The sequence below is a fragment of the Strigops habroptila genome, chromosome W, assembly GCF_004027225.2.
Source record: "Strigops habroptila isolate Jane chromosome W, bStrHab1.2.pri, whole genome shotgun sequence".
Taxonomy (NCBI): domain Eukaryota; kingdom Metazoa; phylum Chordata; class Aves; order Psittaciformes; family Psittacidae; genus Strigops; species Strigops habroptila.
The window spans coordinates 15,473,461-15,493,118 of NC_044301.2; the positions used below are offsets into that span (position 1 = coordinate 15,473,461).

The 19,658-nt window shown below is 53.3% G+C and overlaps 1 protein-coding gene across 1 annotated transcript; it reads right to left on the reverse strand.

Moving 5' to 3' along the window:
• Nucleotides 1-4,046: 4,046 nt before the first annotated feature.
• LOC115619109 (forkhead box protein F1-like) lies at nucleotides 4,047-6,766 on the reverse strand. Its single transcript, XM_030511154.1, has 2 exons — nucleotides 5,749-6,766; nucleotides 4,047-4,207 (listed from the first exon to the last, which is right to left on the reverse strand). The coding sequence occupies exons 1-2, from the start codon at nucleotides 6,764-6,766 to the stop codon at nucleotides 4,047-4,049; spliced, it is 1,179 nt and encodes a 392-aa protein (XP_030367014.1).
• Between the last annotated feature and the right edge of the window lie 12,892 nt (nucleotides 6,767-19,658).

Here is a 19,658-nt window from a genome sequence, read left to right on the forward strand (position 1 = left end):
CTGTAGCCCTGTCATAGAAGGCCACCAAATTGGTCAGGCAGGATTTCCCCTTAGTAAAACCATGTTGACTGTCACCAACCACCTCATTGTTTTTCATGTGCCTTAGCATGCTTTCCAGGAGAATCTGCTCCAAGATTTTGCCAGGCACAGAGGTAAGACTGACTGGTCTGTAGTTCCACGGGTCTTCCACTTTCCTCTTCTTGAAAATGGGGGTTATATTTCCCTTTTTCCAGTCATCGGGAACTTCACCTGACTGCCATGATTTTTCAAATATGATGGACAGTGGCTTAGCAACTTCATTTGCCAGCTCCTTCAGGACCCGCGGATGGATTTCATCAGGTCCCATCCACTTGTGCACATTCAGGTTCTTAAGATGGTCTCGAACCTGATCCTCTCCTACAGTGGGCCTAAGGTCTTCATTCTCACAGTCCCTGCATCTGCCTTCCAAGACTTGGGTGGTGAGGTCAGAGCATTTGCCTGAGTGAGGAAGGAAGGAAGGGAGGGAGGGAGGGAGGAATAAAGGAGGAGAGGTAGAGAAGGAAGAGAGGAAGAGAAGAAGGAAGAGAAGGAGGGAGAGAGGGAGGGAGAGAGGGAGGGAGAGAGGGAGGGAGAGAGGGAGGGAGAGAGGGAGGGAGAGAGGGAGGGAGGAATAGCAGAAGGGAGAAAGGGGAGGGAGAGAGGGAGAGAGGAATAGCAGAAGGGAGAAAGGGGAGGGAGAGGGGGAGAGAGGAATAGCAGAATAGCGGGAGGGAGAAAGGGGAGGGAGAAAGGAAGAGAAGAAGGAAGAGAGAAAGGAAGGAAAAGTGGAAGGGAGAAAGGAAGAGAGGAATAGAGGAAGGGAGAGGAAGGGAGAAAGAGATGGAGGAAGGAAGGGAGGAAAAGAGGCAGAGAGGAAGGCAGAGAGGAAGGCAGAGAGGAAGGCAGAGAGGAAGGCAGAGAGGAAGGCAGAGAGGAAGGCAGAGAGGAAGGCAGAGAGGAAGGCAGAGAGGAAGGCAGAGAGGAAGTAAGGAAGAGAAGAATGAAGGGCAGAAGGATGGGAGCAAGGAAGGGAGAAAGGAAGAGAGGAAGGAAGGAAGAGAAGAAGGAAAGGAGGGAGGGAGGAGGGGAGAGAGGAAGAATGGGAGCAAGGAAGGGAGGAAGGAAGGAAGGAACAAAGGAAGGAAGAGAAGAAGGAAGGGAGAAAGGAAGGGAGAAAGGAATGAAGAGAGGAAGAGATGAAGGCAGAGAGGAAGGCAAACAGGAAGGCAGGGAGGCAAGCAGGAAGAAAGGAAGGGATGAGGAAGGAGAGGAAGTAAGAGAAGAAGGAAGAGGGAAATGGAGAAAGAGAGGAAGGAAGGAAGGGAGCAAGGAAGGGAGGGAGGAGGGAAGGAGGAAGGAAGAGAGGGTGGAAGGGAGGAAGAGAGGGAGGAAAGAAGAGAGGGAGGGAGGGAGTTAGGAAGGAAGAGAGGGTGGAAGGGAGGAAGAGAGGGAGGAAAGAAGAGAGGGAGGGAGGGAGTTAGGAAGGAAGAGAGGGTGGAAGGGAGGAAGAGAGGGAGGAAAGAAGAGAGGGAGGGAGGGAGTTAGGAAGGAAGGGAGGGAGTTAGGAAGGAAGGAAGGGAGGAAGGAAGGGAGTAAGGAAGGAAGAGAGGAAGGGAGGAAGAAGGGGGAAAGGAGGAAGGAAGGAAGAGGAAGGAAGGAAGGAAGGGAGGGAGGGTGCAAGGGAGGAAGGGAGGATGAAAGAGAGGAAGGAAAGAAGAAAAAGAGATGAATGAAGGAAGGGAGGAAGGAAGGAAAAGAGGAAGGGAGGAAGGGAGGAAGGAAAAGAGGAAGAGAGGGAGGGAGGGAGGGAGGAAGAGAGCAAGGAAGGGAGGAAGAGGAGAAGAGAGTTGGAGGGAGGGAGGAAAGGCCTCCACCAGCTCTGATAAAACCTTTCCCACCTGCCTTAATTAAAAGAATGGTTAGATTTGTTGTTGTTACCAGCTAACTTTGCTTTTAATTAAGCTGATTACACACAGCTGGACTAATTACTGTGCACTAACCTTGTTTCCCTATATGAAGGCAGAAATACACAGGCAATTAATCAGATTAATTTGCGTGCATCTTTCCCTTTTCAATATGCGTGTATAATGTTCATGGTGTGAGTGCTGAGATAGACATATCAGCCCAGGGATTAAAGCAAAATTTCCTAGGTATGGAGACTCCTTAATTAGACCAAATAAACGCAAGCTTTGCAGAAAAAGACTTATTTTTCTGATGAATCAGGCTTGTGTTCCCACTGCCTGCTCTCCTCTCGCTGCGCATTTATCTCTGCCCAACGCAGGACCTTGATATTATCGCTCTCCTGCGGCCGCTACGAGCAGAGGTTCCGAGGGGATGCGCGGCTCGGGCTGCCCGAAAAATGACCGTGTCCCTCCCGGGGTGGAGGAGGAGAGAGAAGGAGCCGCAGGCTCCATACCCGCAGCGCCGCGCCGCGCCTCGTCCCCGAGTAAGAAGCAAAGAATAAGAGTCACACCCCGCCTTTCGCTTTCTCCTCGCGGGGGGGATTAAACAATATTAAATAAATAATAACAAAAAGAGAAAAATTTAAATCGCCTCCGGTTTTCCTCCCTCCTCCTTTCACTATCATAATTTTAAATATCTCCGCACAGCCTGCCCAGGGCACTGGCCCCCTTGTAAGCCGCCGCCAAACCCCAAAAAATCTCTTTCGAGTCTGCACCGAGATGGGAATTATCGCAGGAAGGTTTGCGGCGGCCCCTCCACGCCCTGCAGAGCGCTCCGCGGAGCCCACAGAGTCCTCAAATATAATTACGTGTGTTACACCGCATGCTCGTTTATTTGCTGCTCATACAATCATGAAGCCCATGTACAAATAACATACATGTTTTATTTCGGTTCGATTTTTTTTTTTTCCCCTTTAGGGACAAAACGTACACAAAAGGGCAGGGCGAAAAAAAAAAAACCAACAAAACCCATATACAGATGTATACAGTGCAGAAAGAATTAAAATAGGTGTCACCGAACTGTACAAAGTGGGGGCGAAAAAACCCAAAATATAGAGAAGAGAGGGAAGGGAATAATCCTTCATTTTATATATATTTCTATAAAAACATATGGAGAATTGTCTTCACACAGAGACCACGATCGGCTTAAAATTTAAAAAGGTTAACTAAAAAAAAAATATATAAAAATCTATATGGCAAATATTGCCGACAGAGATTCACCGATTTAATACTGATCAACTGAGACTACTCGTGTCTCGATTATTAGCAACAACAACAAAAAATGTAGAATAAATAACAGAATGAGCATGGCTGTCTCTTTTCAAAGTGCCTTATTCTCTCTGCATAGGGTCTGATCTTGCAGTCTTTATGCAGGCAAAAAAAAAAAATAGCTAAAAAAAAAATCATTCTGATTTTTGCTGCGTGTTTGCTGGGTAGAAAAAAAAAAAAAAGGAAAAAAGAAAAAAAGAAAAGGGGTGTGTGTGTTTCTCCGAAGAAGGGGCTCGAAGTGAAGTGGGATCGAAGGGGTCGGGCAGGGGGACCCCGGCCGCTCCTCCCGCGGTGCAGCGCGGAGGGGCCGCGGGATGCGCCGGTTTTGGGGTCGGGGCCGTCTCCAGCCCTCCAAGGCCGAGCCGGCTCTGCGCCCGCCAGCCGCGCTGGTGGCACCGCTCAATGCCAAGGACAAAACTGAATTAGTAATTTTTTTTTTCTTTTTCTTTTAAAAAGAACCATCAAACCCTCATTTATCGAATCCTTAACGCAAACTCGCAGTCGGGGGTTTTCGGGGGGAGGGTTCTTTGCTTTCTTCTCAACCCAGCCCCAAACGAAGAAGCAGAAGGCAGAGACCATCCATGACTGAGGAGCCGCGTTGGAGGGTCCAGCCGATGCTCAGCTGCGGGGCAGGCTCAGCCCCGGTTCCCCGCCCACTCCCGGGGCGCCGGACTCTCCCTCCCGGGCACAGACGGTCCGCAGAGACCCCCGCACTTCCACCGAGAGGGTCCGGGAGGGGGGGGTCGGGGCCCGGGTCAGGCCTCGCCGCTCCCGGGAGGTGTTTTTTTCCGCCCTGTATCACATAACGCACGGCTTGATGTCCTGGTATGTCACTTGGTGGTGGTAATAGGAGCCGCTGCCCGCTGAATGCATGGAGGAGGAGGCCATGGCGTTGAAAGAGAAAACGAATTCCTTTCTGTCGCACATGCTCGGAGACTGGGAGTGATACCGCGGGATGCCTGCGAGACGGAGAGAAAAGATCGTCAGCCATCAAAATTATATTTGCTGGGGAGGTTGAAGGCGGGGACGGGGGGAGGGGGAGAAAGCCGCCGTCCAAGTTAAAAAAACCCAACAAAAAAACAAAACCCCAAAACAACCCCAAAACCCACCCCAAGCCCTCCGCAGCCCCCGTGTCCCAGAGCGGAATTGGCTGTATTTCTGCGTTTTCACACAAATACACGGGCGCTCCTGGGACTCTGCGGGCGCAGACAGGTGCGGTGGGGAAAACCTCCTGCCCGGCCCAAGGACGCTTCGAGGAGACGGGGTCTGGGTCGGGTTGGGTTTAATTTTCCCCCCATTTTACGTCCTTGAAGGTACCGGCTGCTTTTCCCATTGCCTCCGCGGAATGCCGCGGATCTATCGTAGGCCGGATGCCGGGAATGCACCTGTAGATCCAGGTGCACGTCCATCCACCGGGGCCGACGGCAGGGAGCGGGCGGAGAGGCCGAGGGTGAAAAGCCGGGTGGACCGGAGCTGTTCCTGCCCTTTCTGCTGCCACTTCGGGACAGAAAAACGCCCCGTGAACTCGGGGTGCTCCGGGGAGGAGCGTCTGCCCGGGGCCGCGCTCCCCGCCACGCCGGCGCCCGTCGTCCGGGCGTTAAACCGGAGCGTTTCGGTTAAGGCCGCGGGCGGGCCCGGTGGCTCCTCTGGCTTGATTTTTGCTCTGCTTTCCAGCAGATCCGGGTGCGCTCACCGCCGACGAGCTGCCCAGGGCTGTATCCGGGCCTGGCCGCTCCGTCCGGCCCGGCTGATGCATATTTTTCCCCACTTTGTGTTTTCGCCCCGCTAATGCTCCGTTTCACACCCGTTTCTGCCGGGCACTTTCCGCTCCCCCAAAGGCCCGGGGTGATGTGCAGAGATCCCCAACCCTGCCCCTTCATCCGGCCACGGCTCCCAGGGCTCCCCCGTACTCCGAGATTCCACCCCCCGAGATGAATTTGGGCCGCAGAACGAAGCGTCTCGTCCCTCCCGAGGCCTCCTCCCGGCCGAATCACCATCTTCCCCCTTCCAAGAGCCAGGGCAAATCCCCCCCAGCATCCCGGGGCCGGGGGTGATGCCAGGCCGGGGCTGCGGGGCACGGGGGCCCCCCGATTTCTGCATGGGCGGAGGGTGGACAGAGGCGATAGGCCTGGGAAACAGCCCCGAGAGGAGTGGATGGCGGGGCCAGGACTATGCGGTTGGCAGGCACCCTTATGGGGAAATGCCCCCCTTTTTCTCCCTCCGGAGCTCCCTAGGTCCCGATGGAAGGGGAAAACCCATCGGGCCCATCCCCGCAGCCTCCCGCCTGCTTGATCCCGGCGGCCCTGGCAGCAGAGCGGCAGCCCGGGGCAGCAGAGCCCCGGCCCGGCCGCTCCCAGCCCTGCAGTGGCGGGGAGCCCAGACGGCTACCCGGGTGCCGGTCGGAAGGGAGGCGAGAAGTGGATCCACGCGTGGCCAGCAGCCCCCAGCTGACCCCCGCGGCGGCGGTGTCGGGCGTGTCCCACGCGTGTCCACGCCTTACCTTGGAGCTCGGGGGTGTTGTGGCTATTCTGGTGCAGGTAGGACTGGTCGAGGGAGTGCGTGGAAAGGCTGGAGGAGAGCGGGTTGGCCGTGGGGTTGCAGGGCGAGAGGGGCTGCTGCTTGATGTAGGACGCGCCGGTGTTCAAGGCCGCCGAGGCGGAGGGTGCCCACGCCGAGGCCGAGCTGGAGTAAACCGAGTGAGGCTCCATCACGCCGCCGCCGGCGAGCAGCGGGGAGGCGGGCACGGAGCTCTCGTGGTGCGGGTAGTCCCCCGCCGAGGAGCCGGTGCAGCCGCCCATGTAGGAGTGCCCACCATTGGCGGGCAGATGGGGCACGGAGTGTCCCGCGAAGCCCATCCCCTCCACGTTGCTGGACAAATGCCCGTTCATCATCCCCAAACCCCCTTCGAGGGAGAGGCTGTTGGGGGGGCAGGAGAGCCCGCCGGCCGAGCCCTGGAAGCTGTAGCTCTCGGGGAGGTGGTTGAAGCTGAGCCCGTTCATCATGCTGTACATGGGCTTCAGCGCTTGGCATTTCCTCCTGAACCCGCGGGGTCGGCGGCGAAACGAGCCCTCCTCGAACATGAACTCGCTGGCCGGGTCGATGGTCCAGTAGTGGCCCTTGCCCGGGCGTCCCAGCCCCTTGGGCAGCTTGATGAAGCACTCGTTGAGCGAGAGGTTGTGGCGCACCGAGTTTTTCCAGCCCTGGTAGGAGCCGCGGAAGAAAGGGAAGCGGCTCTGCAAGAACTGGTAGATCTCGCTGAGGGTCAGACGTTTCGAGGGTGAGCTCTGGATGGCCATGACGATGAGGGCGATGTAGGAGTAAGGCGGTTTCTCCGGCCGCCGGATCCCCGCGTTGGTCTTCTTCCCTTTGGGACCGGCGCTGCCGGGCGCCGCGGAAGCGGTGTCCATGGCCGAGCTCTGCGGCTGCTTCTCGGCCACGGAGGACATGGGGCCGTAGCTGCTCTGCACCGGAGGAGGAGGGGGCTGAGAGGACAGAGACTGCTGCGCTTCTGCAGTCATCTACGGCCGGGTCCGCGGCGGCCAGCCCCGTCCCTCCTCCGCCAACACCCCCCCCCCCGCGCCCCCTGAAAAGGCCACGCTGCTGGGGGCTCACCGCCACTCACCCCCCCCCGGCCTCCTCCCGGCTTTCCACCGGGAGACTTCACTCCTCCGTGGATAAACAAATGAAAACAACTATCTCCCCCACCCCCTTTTCCCTCCTCCTCCCACTTTATCCCTAAATCCGAGCCCGGCTGCAGAAGGCGAGCGAGAGGGGGCGGGGCGGGGGGGCCGCAGGGAGGCGGGATGGGGGGGCGGGTGGAAGCGAGCTGAGCTCGGCTGCTGCGAGAAGCCGGCGGCCTCCGCCTGCCCCTCGACGGGCCGGGCTCCTGGGGCCGCCGTCCCCCAGCTCTAGCTGGGCTGGCGCTGCGGGGAGCTGCTTCCCATCGCGGTGGCTGTCGAGTCTGCCGCCGGCCCCGCCGCTTGCCTTTTACTTTATCTCTTGCAGCGGCGTCTACCGCTCCTTGATAGACGTAAGAGCGGGGAGCAGCGCGGAACTTCCGCGGGCGGCGCAGGGCGGTGGAGGCGCTGCCCGGCCGCGGACTCCGCGCAGAGCGGAGCTTCACGTACTTGAAACCCGCTCTTCGTGCGCTTTTAAGATCGGCGGGCTCGGGCAGGATGTTTATACTGCGCAATGTAAACACGGGCTCGGGGGTGCTTTAATAAAAAGAAATCAGCGAAAACTCCTGCTGCCTCTCGAAATGCCCTTTTCTGCCTCCGCCGCCGGGCCGGGGATGGGAATGGGCTTCGGACCCCTCGCCTGCTCCGAGGCTGCCTTAGGATGAGGCTGGGGTGGGCTTTTTGGGGGGGGGGAGTTATACAAATCTGTGCTGAAGTGTCGCAGTTGGACGCCAGGAGCCTGATGCTCAGCTCCGGCGTATGCCACGGGCATGCATGCGGGGTGGGGGGAAGGAGAACAGGAAGGCAGGGGGGCAGAGACCCCCTTTTCCTCCCCCAACCCCCCCAAAAAACCCCAACACACCCTTTTGAGCATCGTCCCATCAGAAGAGCTGTCACTTAAGGTAAGTTGCTTAAAACCTTTGTCACCTTCTTGCGGATCGCGCGTGGAAATCTGCACTCCGGGGGAGGGGGGATGGCAGGAGCCTGGGCTGCTGGCTGGGAGCGAAGCAGATGTGCTGGCTGCTGCAGCGTGCTCCCTTTCAGGATTGGGGAAAAGAAGAGAGAAGGGAAGTGGGGTAAAAAAAAAGAAGAAAAAACTTACACACATACATCCCCCCCTTGCCCATTGCAGGCTGCAGCGCTGCGGATCCGTCCCGCTGCATCCCCTGCAGAGAGAGGAGGAGGAACCCTCCCCAAGGCCCCCGTCTTCCAGATTAGCTTTCAAAGTTTTTAATGATCATTTAATACCTTTTAAAAGAAAGATAGATACCGATCGGGTTGACAAACTCCCTCCACGTTATTCGCGGGCAGTTGTGAGCAGCCTCCGGGGTGCCTGTCACATTTGTGATACCACAGAGAGGGATTTCACATCAGGGACTTTCCCTCCCTTCCCCCATCGTCTGCCCCCTCCCCGCAAAATAAATAAATCCTCCTGAAGAAAGCACCGGCCCTCCCATTCCCGGAGCAATGGGGGGGGGGGAGGGCTTTGGGGACGGGGACAAGCAGGGGACAGCCCCGGGCAACCCCCAGGCCGTGGCCAGGTACCCGGGGAGGGGATACGGGCAGTTATTTCTGGAGCTTCTCCCTTAAGGAGGAAGAAGAGGACGGGCGGCTCCGGCACTTTCCGATCACTTTCCCTGGGTGTTACAGCCCCGGGGTGGCTGGTCCAGAATAAACCCTCCGCTTCTCGCTGTATTTCTTTTTATTTTAGCGGGGGGAGCGCATCGCTGACCCTGAGCTTTGGTCTGCATCGAATGCCCCTCCCCGGGCCTCCAAAAGGGTGTTTTTCTTTTCCTTACATCTCTGCGACTGAATCTCCCCAACCTGCCTCCAAAACACCCGGAGATGGAGCTCGAAACACAACACAGAGTTCGTGTAAAATCCACGTTGAAAACCGTCCCACCAGCAGCGTTTCCACTAGGAAATAAAATATCTCCGAGGAAAAAAACCAAAACAAAACAACAAAAAAACCCCACCCCCAAAACCCCAAAAAAACTCCAAAAAAAAAAACCCCAAAACCAAAAAACCCAAACCAAACCAACAAAACACCCTCTCCGAGGAAATCAAACGGTTCCCCTTCAAAGCAAATCAGTCCCTGCAGGAGTATCCTCTCCCTCCCTCGCACTATCTTTTCTGAGTGCGAAGATTTGGTTTCCGATGTATTTTTTATAGCCAGCGAACGTGAAAAACGCAAATATACCGCTCCGGGTTTGATAGGCCTCGCCGTGGGAATAGCAGAAACCTTGGAGGGTTTTAAACTGAGCCCGTGAATTGGAGAGAGTTTTGCAGAGGAAAAGCCGGGCCGGGCGATGTCCGATGTACGAGGGGGTGATGGTGACGGTGAGCGGGACCCGCCTGTTTGCTGGTGCTTGAACCAGCTCCGCCGATGGGGAGATGCGGAGAAGGAAGAGAGAGAAGAAAACTAAAAGATCATCTAGAGCAATTAGACTTGCTAATCCCCGCACGGTTTGGAGCCAGTTTTGCCGGCCCGACCCCGCGTATTCCCCGCGCCCACCTCCGGCTCCGCTGCGCTTCCCAACCGTCTCCTTCCCAAACCAGCTCCCCTTCCCTCCCCCTCCCCGAAACTCGGCAGTGTTTTGTGTAAAAATAGACAAATCCGAGCTTTCTTCCTTTTCCTGCTCCGAAGGTATTTTTACTACCTAATTGCTTAAATAAAGTCAACTTTGCAAAGCAGACCGGGTGTAACCCGAGTATGGAAATGTATATAGGTGGTATTGTTATAGGCGGGCTGGGTGCTGCTCCGAGAGGGGCCGGAGTGTTCCTGCGAGCCCGGACCACCCAGGGCGAGGGGAGTGACCGCCTCATGTCCCCCTCTCCACTGCCCCTGCTTTGCATTTACACCACCCACAGGACCCCCCCTCCTCTTCTTCCCCAGCACCGTCTCTTTTCCCTCGGCTGGATTTTGCGTTTCGGGTTTTTGGGGGGTTTTTTTGTATTTTTTTTCCCCCTTCAGTCGTGGCCATCCCCGTGGCCTCTGGCCCAAATCCGCGGCAAATCGATCTCTAAATGTTTATTTAAGGCCGAGGGGGTGCGTTCAAGCGAGGGGCTCAAGGCCGGAGAGATGTGAACGGACGGAGGGAGAGGTGGTATTTGGGGGGCACACACGCCCTCCCCCCTCAACCATTTTTTTGGGGGTCCACCCACGGCAACGCCTTGCCCCACGCGTGTGCGTGTGCCCGGTGGCAGACGGGCCCTTTCCCCGTGGCACCCGGGGCTCCGGGACTGCGCGGGACCTGGCGGAGGTTTTGGGGAAGAAGAAGCCGAAAGCGGGAGCGTGTGCGAAGCGAAGCTGCCGAAGCGCCTGGGGCGGCTGCGGGGAGGTGCGGGCTGGCTGTCAGCCGCCGTGCCTCAGGCAGAAGTTCAGCCTCCCCCCCTTTGTCCCCCTTTCCCCCCCATCCCACATTTTCCATTACGTCCTTCGATGAAACATTGCAGCACAGGAATTCACAGCCTTCTTCAGAGCAGGATTTTTTAGGAATTTTCTGGCAGGACCCGGTCCCTGTGATACAAATCGGTTCCAGCGATAATAAGCCCCGAGCTCTACCACTTAGACACAATCGCTTCCCACAGAGATCTTCAAAAGATCTCCGGGTATTTATATCCCTGCTCAGGGACGGATAGCTAGAATACTTTCCCGGGGGGGATGCTTTTTGACTTGCTGGGATTATGAGCCGAGGACTTGGGTACCGAGAGAAACAGGGGGGCTGAGCCGGGGCAGAGTGATGCTCCCGGCCACCCCTCAGCGAAGGAGTTCGCCCTTAAAGGCAGCCCGAATTGTTAATTCAGGTGTAAATCCAGATGTAAATCCAGGTTGGCATTGCTGAGCCATCCATGCTTTCTCGGACAAGTTTTCTTCCATCTAGTGATGGGCTGGGAATACCCCCAAATTCTAATCAGGACCCTCGAGAGGGGCTGCCCCCCTCTCCCAGCGCCTTGGCAGAGCACTGTGGCATGCAAACAGAATAAGTAGCCATTTCCAGCTTTTCTAGCCCCAAACTCCGGCGGGTTAGCAGTAAAATGGGGACAGCGGTGCCAGAGAAACATTTCTATCCACTGGCCGGGCCGAGGAGGGTGAGGGGCTTTCCCGGGGCTCAGCCTTATTTAGCTTTTTTCGTTGTTTTCTTCCCAAATCTAAACCAAAACCCCGTCGAAATCGCACCGATGCGCAGGTGCTAGCGCAGGGGGGGATTTTTAGCGTCGGGCAGGCGAGGGCCGCCGGCCCCCCTTTTCGGGGAATCGCATAAAATCCGTCTGCACGGAGAGGTGAGAGAAGACAAAACGGAATAGCCCACACCAAGGATTAACGGGTTAATTTATTCCACGGATACTAAAAGCCACGGGGACGGTATATTGTCGGGCTAAATAATAACCAAGCCGTCGGCTTCGTCTACTCCTAAATATCGTGGAGAGATGCGGAAAACAAACGGACGGTTTTGGGGCAGGATTTGGCCTCCCGGTGCTGTCCCTCGGTGCCCAGTCCCGGGGGCAGCGGTCCCTGGACGCGGCCGCCCGCCCCGGTGCGGCGGGGTGCCCCGGTGCCCTGGGCTGGAGGTGCGGGCAGCGGGCTCTCCAAGAGAGGGATCGGGGGGGGACCCACACGGTCTCCGCAACCGTGCAGAGCCCCGGGTCGGTCCCTGGTGCTGCGGGATGGGTGGGGTCCGCGGAGGGAGAAACGACCTTCCCGGGACCACCGAGGCAGGAGCATCACTATGAGGGAAGAGGGGGTGCCAGCACCCGGGCGCTCCCCAGGGCAGGTGTCCCCGGGGTCCCCAGCATCGGGGTCCCCAGCAGCCACGACCGCTTGTCACCTGCCGAAAGGGGAGAAGGAGCTGCGGCGGTAGAGCCATCCACGCAGGACGCGGCGGTCCCCCGTAGGGAGGGATGCGTCAAGAACAGCGCCTGCCAGCGAAGGATGCTGAGGGCAAGGTTCCACCGGGAGAGCCGTGACAGCGACCGGCCGGGAGGCACCGATCTGCCCGGGTACCTGACCGGGGGAGGGCAGCCCCTCGGCGTGCGGGAAGGTTCCCGCTGCAGCAGAGGGGATTTGTCCCTCTGGTCTCTGCCCGCGGGGCTCCCATGCCCCGGGACCGGCCGGAGGGGAAAGGGGAAGAAATTGGTAAAAAAACCCCCAACCCTAAAAACCAAAACAAAAATCCAAAACCCACTAAAAAGCCCTCCACCAAAGCTGCGCAGAACTCACTAAAAATTCGAATAACGAACCTATAAATAGTTTTGCTTTTCCCGTTTTCGGAACGGCTCACTGAATTACAAAACTCCCCAGCGCGTTTCGCACAGCACCCTCAGCTCCGCGCCCGTAATCTCCCTTCAATTCTAGTGCTTAAAATATAGTATTTTGCATCTAACCCCCTTAAAATCGCGGAATGAGGGAATTTCTGCCCGGCCCCAAGGCACTGGAAGCGAATCCCTTTCTCCAGCAGATTTTGCGGTCTACCTGCGCGGAAAGATGTTGCCCGGGGGTTTAGGTTGCAGCATCATAATTTTTCTTACAGGATTATCCGTTTCCCCGTTGGAAAGGATTGAATTTGAATGACTCGCTCAAAGCACCGCGGGCTCGAGGGCTTTCCTCCCCGTAGCGGTGTCCCGCACCCAAGAGGGGCTGAAGCCGCCGCCGCGGAGCCCCTGCGGAGACCGGGGCAGAGGCAGCCCCGGTCCCCCGTGTCCCCCCCACGCTTGCGATGAGGCGAGCCACGGGCTGTACCGTTGAGGCACGGTGCTGAGCCCTTACACCGTATCGAAATCTGCCTGCACAGGCCTCGGGGAGGGAATGAGTCCGACCCACAGCGGGGTTCCGACCCTCCCGACTGAGGTTAAACGGCCGCGATTGAACCAAATATCGGGCGTTGGGAAATCTGTACTGGCAGGGCAGGAAAGGGCTTTTTCCTTCCATCGGGAAGAGGGTTTGGAGCAGAGCTGGAGCGGAGCCTCGGTCTGGTTTTCCCCACAGCCCCAGGAGGGGAAAACAGAAGTGCCTCCAAATACTGAATTAGATAAATGTGTATGGAGAGAACCTGTCCTGGAGGGGAGAGGAGATAGAACAGGAGTGTGCAGAAGGAGAAAGACAGAACGACATGCAGAACTACATACAGAAAGCCAGAAAGCCCAGAAAGCCAAGAAAGCCAGAAAGCAAGAAAGAAAGAAAGAAAGGGAGGGAGAGAAAAAAGATAGAAAGAACGATAACTAGAAAGACATAGAGAATATGGAAAAGCGAAACAAAGAGAAAGGAGACGGGGAAAGAAAAAAGAAAGAAAATAAAGAGAGTGAGAACGAGAGAAAGGGTGAAAGAAAAAAATGGAGAAACAGGGAAATAGAGAGGCAAAAAGAGGGAAAGAAAAAAAAAACAGAAATAAAGAGAAAGAGAAAAGTAGAAAGAGAAAAATAGGAAGAGAAAAAGGCGGACAGATGGAAAGAAATGAAAAGTGAGACAGAAAAATACAAAGAAAGGAAGGGAGAAAGGGAGAAAGAAAGAGAGAGAGAAGAAAGGGAAAGAGGAAGAGAGAAAGAGACAGAAAAAGAAAAGAAAGAAAGAAAGAAAGAGAGAAAGAAAGAAAGAAAGAAAATGGAAGAAAAGGAAAAAGAGAGAGAAAGAAAGAAAAAGGGAAAAAGAAAAAAGAGAACAAGACAAAGATAAAAGAGCAAAAGAATAGAAAAAGAAAAAAGAAAGAAAAGAAATTAAAACAGAAAAGGGGAGAATGAGAGAAAAAGCACGAAAGCAAGCAAACAAACAAACAAAAAACCAAACCAAACCAAAAAAACAAACCCCAAACATTAAAAAAGCAAACAAGCAAATACGAAAATGGAAAAATTAATTTCCCGCAAAACCAGAGCTAAGACACAGGCGATATGATTTTCCCTGGCAGGCCGGGGTGAGCCGGGGGGGATGTGCAGCCCCAGCCCGCTCCTCTGGCCGGGCCCTGCACCCCCGAACCGGAGGGACCCCCGGGCTGGGGAGTAGGGAGCAGGCGCTGCCTTCCCGGCTTCCCTGACCCCATCTTTTCCCGGGGAGGGGAACCGGCGGGGTGTGACCGGCTCTGCACCCCCGGGACAGCTCAGTGAGAGCTGAGGTTTAACCCCGATTTTCTCGTGGGTTTCCCACGAAACTCCTGTCCTGCTCCGTGCACGTTAAACTAGGCTTAATACCCGCGCCCGAAGCGGCGCGACCGGCTCCGCTTTTACTTCAACCGGCTTGGTAGGTGGCCGTGTATATATTTTTGTTGAAGTAGTGTTTATGTTAATGAAAAAGGCTGAGATTACAAACAGACCACTGAATGCCCGGGATGTTGCTGCCGGGTTGGTCTAAACTGTGCACTTTAAGCCTAATCACTTTTGGGGAGAAAATATGATTTAAAAGAAGAAGAAAAAAAATCATTATTTTTAGCAGAAAGACATTTAGGCTCTTTGGGGAGCCCCGTGCTGCCTCTGCCTTCTGGTTTGGGGCTGCGTTTCAGCGTAGCGGGCAGGGATGGAGGAGGGTTGCAGTGCAAAGCATCTCCAAGAATGAGCCATAAAAAACAACGAAAACGAGCCCTGGGCTCCTGGAGGAGGGCAGGGGAAGGGGAGGGGATTCTGCTCGCCCCCTTCGAGTCCCTCCCGACCCCGCAGAGGGGTTCCCGGTAGCAAAGGGGACCGTGTCCCCCAAAATCTTGGCTGCGCGGAGGAACCGCAGGCACTGTGGGGATGGGTTGTGCTTAGGATCCATCCTTGCAGCCGAAGCTCGGCAGAACCTGAAATTTGCTCCAAACCCCCCATAATTCACTCATTTAGGATGGTAAATATATATACATATATATAATTCCAGTTCTTTTAAATGCTAACTGAGCAGGAATCAATTAATTTACATAAAAATAAAAATATAGATTTTTTTGGGGGGAGCAGCAATCATCATCCTGTTACTTTGATTTCAGAGTCTGACTTTAGGGTCAGTCTCCTGGTTTGCTTAACAAAAAACCCTCTTTCCAAAATTATTCCTGCCCCCCAATTGTTTCTATCTCCATCTGCATTTTCATGCTTGAACCGTTGATAGTTAAAAATTCATATTTTTACAGACTTTACAGACTTTTTTCCCCCTTACTCAATAATTTCCCAGCATGGAGGGATCCACTTTGGGTCCCAATGAGCGGGTTCCTCCCTGCCAGGAGCTCTGTGAGCAAATGTGAGTGCAGCGTTTGGCATCTCGCTTCCTTTCAACGCTTTCCTTTTGTGGGCAAAAGCTCTCAGCGGAGGAGCCTCTCCAGCATAGCCAGGCAGACCTGGAAGATTTGTATGTTCAGATGTTTTACTACTGTTATGATTCCTCATTGACTAAAGCACAAAGAAAATCGGAGTGTAAACAAATCGCCATTGGAAGGGGATACCAACTTTATCAGGGAAGGAATTCAAGAAAACAAGAGAAAAAAGGGAAAACTGAGAAAACCCTAGGCAAAGTTTTCCCTGTGCAATGGCTGTGCTGCACTAGAGCTGCAGCAGGGATTTTCTCCCCGGATTGGGAGGCAGAAGAGTGCTCTGGAAACAGCTTTTTCTCCCTTAAAATATCTTTAGGGAGTCAAAACGTCTCCCCGGGGAAAGGGGAGAGTCCCAGCGTGGGGCTTAGTGTGACCGCAGAGGCTTTTCTTTGTTCTCTCCTCACACCTGGGACCCAGCCCCTTGCTGATGTCTGCCCTGTAGTGGGGACTGCCCTAGTACCGGTCACTGTGGGCAGCCCTTTCGTGGGGACCAGCTAAAGGACAGACACAAAGGGCTGTTCCCTGCCCGTGCACACACACGTGCACACACACTCACAGACACCCCCTCCTCTAACCCCCACATCCGACCGCACTGCTCGCTAGAAGCGCTAATGATGCAACAGACCAGCTATGTGGTGTGAGGCAAAAGCAGATGAAAGTGATGCCATATTAATGTCAGCTCACAACTCGAGCCCACACAGCCTTGATTGCTCATTAATCTTTCCAATTTGTCTGTCAGCACTTGACTAATCCCTAAATAGCCTCCCAACAGGTGCTTTATGCTTTTGCTACATCCCTGCTTCCTGGCACCCCCCCCCCCCCCCCCCCCAGGAATTACCTGGGGGGTGAGCAAACCCTCTGCATGGGCTTAGACTGGCATCACAATTAGAAAACATGTTTAGGCACCCTCTGTCTCAGTTATTGTGTAATAGTGAGCCACGTTGCTTTTATTTGTCATGGGTTTGGCAGGTTTATTGAGAGGGAAGAGAAGAATAAAACAAAAGGTCTGAACTGAAACTGCAGTGGAACAGCCATGTTATACCCTAAGCAGTTTTATCCTGCAGTTAAACTGAGGGTTGATTATTCCCTTTACTATGTTGCCAGAAAATCCACTGTCTTGTTATAGTGCTGCCATAAAGCAACAGCCTGTATTGAGTAGAAGACTAAAATGATTGTATTGCAAGGCTTACTCTTCCTAATGTCATTATTTAGCACAGTAGTCTTAATCACAAAACACAGATTTTGCGTTTAAGACTATTAACTGCTAAACCCAATTAACCACTAAACCCTATGTCGTGGTTTGAGCCCAGCCGGTAACTCAGAACCACACAGCCGCTCGCTCACCCTCCCCCTTCTTCCTCCCCCTGCTCCCGGAGGGATGGGGAGGAGAATTGGAAGAATGTAACTCCCACGGGTTGAGATAAGAGCAGTCCCGCAACTAAGGTATAATACAAAACCACTACTGCTACCACCAATGATAATAATGATTAGTGAAATAACAAGGGGAGAGGATACAATTGCTCACCACCCGCCGACCAATACCCAGCCCGACCCGAGCAGTGATCCGGGCCTTCCGGGTAACTCCCCCCGGTTTCTATACTGGGCATGACGTGCTGTGGTATGGAATACCCCTTTGGCCAGTTTGGGTCAGGTGTCCTGTCTCTGCTTCCTCCCGGCTTCCCCTCCTCCCTGGCAGAGCATGAGACTGAGAAAGTCCTTGGTTGGAATAAACATTACTTAGCAACAACTAAAAACATCAGTGTTATCAGCGTTGTTCCCAGGCTGAAAGTTAAAAAACACAGCACTGACTGCATCAGCTACTAAGAAGGAGAAAAATGACTGCTATAGCTGAACCCAGGACACCCTATTAACTGCTAAAGCAGAGTCCAGGCTGCTTTCCTCTCTCTGCATTAAGAGAAAAATGTTTTATTTCTGTTTGGCAATTCTGCTGTGTTAAACGGTTCATGCACACAGTTTACAAGCCCCGTGCATTGCAGTGGTCTCCTCCTGCGGTTTGCCTGGGAGATGCTCTGCTCTGGAGGAAGAGCTGCCAAACCCAGCTTCGGTGCAGCAGGCTCCTATTTTACATTCAAAGTTGGCTTGGGCTATTTCCAACCCCGTGCTCAGCACAGAAGGAAGGAAGAGCTTTCAGGAGCATCTTCAACCATTTCTCCTAGTGCCTGGTCCAAAGCGGTCTGAGTCACCAAGGGAAGTATATCCACTAATTGAGCTCAGGGCTGTTCATCATTAACCCTTGGGTGCTTTGGATCAGATCCTAAAAGCTCTCTAAAAATACCATTCATGACTGCAAGCTGTTTCACTCCATCCTGACCTGGATTTATTATCAGGAGACAGATAGATTTTCTTTTTTTCCTTTCTCCCCAAGCCATTTATTTCATCCAATAAGACCAGTGCGCTAGAACCAACCTACGATCCAAGGGTATTCTTAGATACACAGCATGTCAGGAAACGGCTAGCAGCCCCGTGTGATGCAAATATTTGGATGACCAAGAGGTAGGAAGGATTGTCCAAATGTTTATTAAAGGCTGTTGATAGCCTAAGGATTTATAACTGGTGTATAATGTCTGCCCCCACACAGCTCCTCTAGCAGGTGCATCCAATTTCAACATGACACATGGTATGTGTGTGCTCTGGGAAAGAGGATACAGGAGAAAGCCTTTTCCCAGCTCTGTTAAGCTGCTTACTGGTTTGGAGCCCATGGAGCAGCAAGATAGGAGCCCAGGATCCACTCCAATGATGCGTGCCCCTGATAGCAATTCAAACCATTGCTGACATTTAAAACCAAAACACAAGCATCGAGCATGTATAGTTAGAATTTTCTAAGTGAAACTAATGTTCTGAATTATTTAGGCCCATCAAAATATTCCTTGTCACACTCCTTCAGTGCTGTGGTGGAGGAAATTCATGACATTGTTCTAGTTATTGTTCTTGGCATTTCACTTCCTGATTTCCACTGCTGGGATTTGATCTCTTCTGCCTCGCATTAAGCCCTAATTGCTGCTATAGGCATATCAGAAGTGCTAACAGATCAGTCTTAACCATTTCTGGTGTTTAGGTAGCTACAGCTTTCCACTACAGACCCCATTGGCAATGTTCCATATCTATTGCCAGGGAGCCTCTACCTCTGCCCTTCCAACCAAAAGAGTAGCATACATCCAATATAGACCAGGCTGACTGACTAGAACTGGAAATATAGTCAAGGGAAGATTTAGTACCTTGCCCAAAGCCAGCTCTGGTGCTTTGATACCCCACCCTGCAACCTACTGTCCTGATGCCACTGCCTTAACAAGTATCTGAATGATTCAGAGAGACCTCAGAGGGCTCCAGCCCAACCTTCTGCTTAAAGCAGGTCCATCACCAGCCACAGACTGGGTCAGTCATGGCTTTGTTTAGCTGAGCCTTGAAAACCTCCAAGGACAGAGTCTAACAACCATGAATATTGATAGTCCAGGTAGCAGAGGAGCTGTCATGCACTTGTGTCCATCCAACCAGGTTGTCAAGCTCTGCTATCAAAGCAACAGCCGTTTTAGCTGTAAGTGTTCCTGCTACCATGTTATTGAGAAACAATATCCTACGAAATGGGAGAAAGCAGCAGAGTTGAGTCACGCAAGTCTGGTAATCACCTTCTCGTCCACTATTTTGCAAGTTTTGACTACACTGGGAACATGAACACATGCATTTAGCATGCTGCAGACAACCAGACAACGTGCTTTTAGTAATGAATAGCAATTGTATCCGCTGCAGAAAAGCCTTTAATTCATTACAGCCCCAGACCAGTAGAGTTTACGGATGGCTCAGATGGGGAATACAATGGCACTATTGTTTTCCAAGGGAAGATTTCTTAGTTGCATGCTGTTGCATAAACTGTATGTTTTCTATTTGTTATCTGATTCATTTCAATGAGCTCCCTTAGATAGGGTTAAGACCATTTGTCATCCTGTGCTGAAGCAGCAAAAGAAACTGTTGCAGGCTGTGTACCAGATTATTAGTATTACCTCTTTTAGTTTGTTTAAAAAAACTAAGAAGAGAACTTGGTATTCTTCTAGGGGGAAGAAATTGTGTAATAAAATATATGGGGAAAAAAAAAGAAGTGCGTGCTCAAATTCCAAAGTCACCTGTTGTGCTTGATGAAGTTTTTTTATACATTAAAATAATTCAGTCCTGGGTTTGATGTCACATTCTCAGTGTGACCTTAGACGTGGAGTCATAACTCTAATCTGGACTTCTCTCTCCTTGAATGTATTTCTCAACAGTTACCCACCAGTGCTGGAAATGTGTTTCCTGGGTAAGGACCTTGAGCCATCGGCTGGCTCCAAGCCAGAAGGATGCAAGGAAGAACCAGTTGTATCTGGTAAAGTGTCTGGTTGGTTGCTCCAAGTTCTCACTGGGGCTGGTGACATCTGGACTGGGTGATCCAGGGACCAGCACTGAAGGTGTAGAAAGAACAGAGG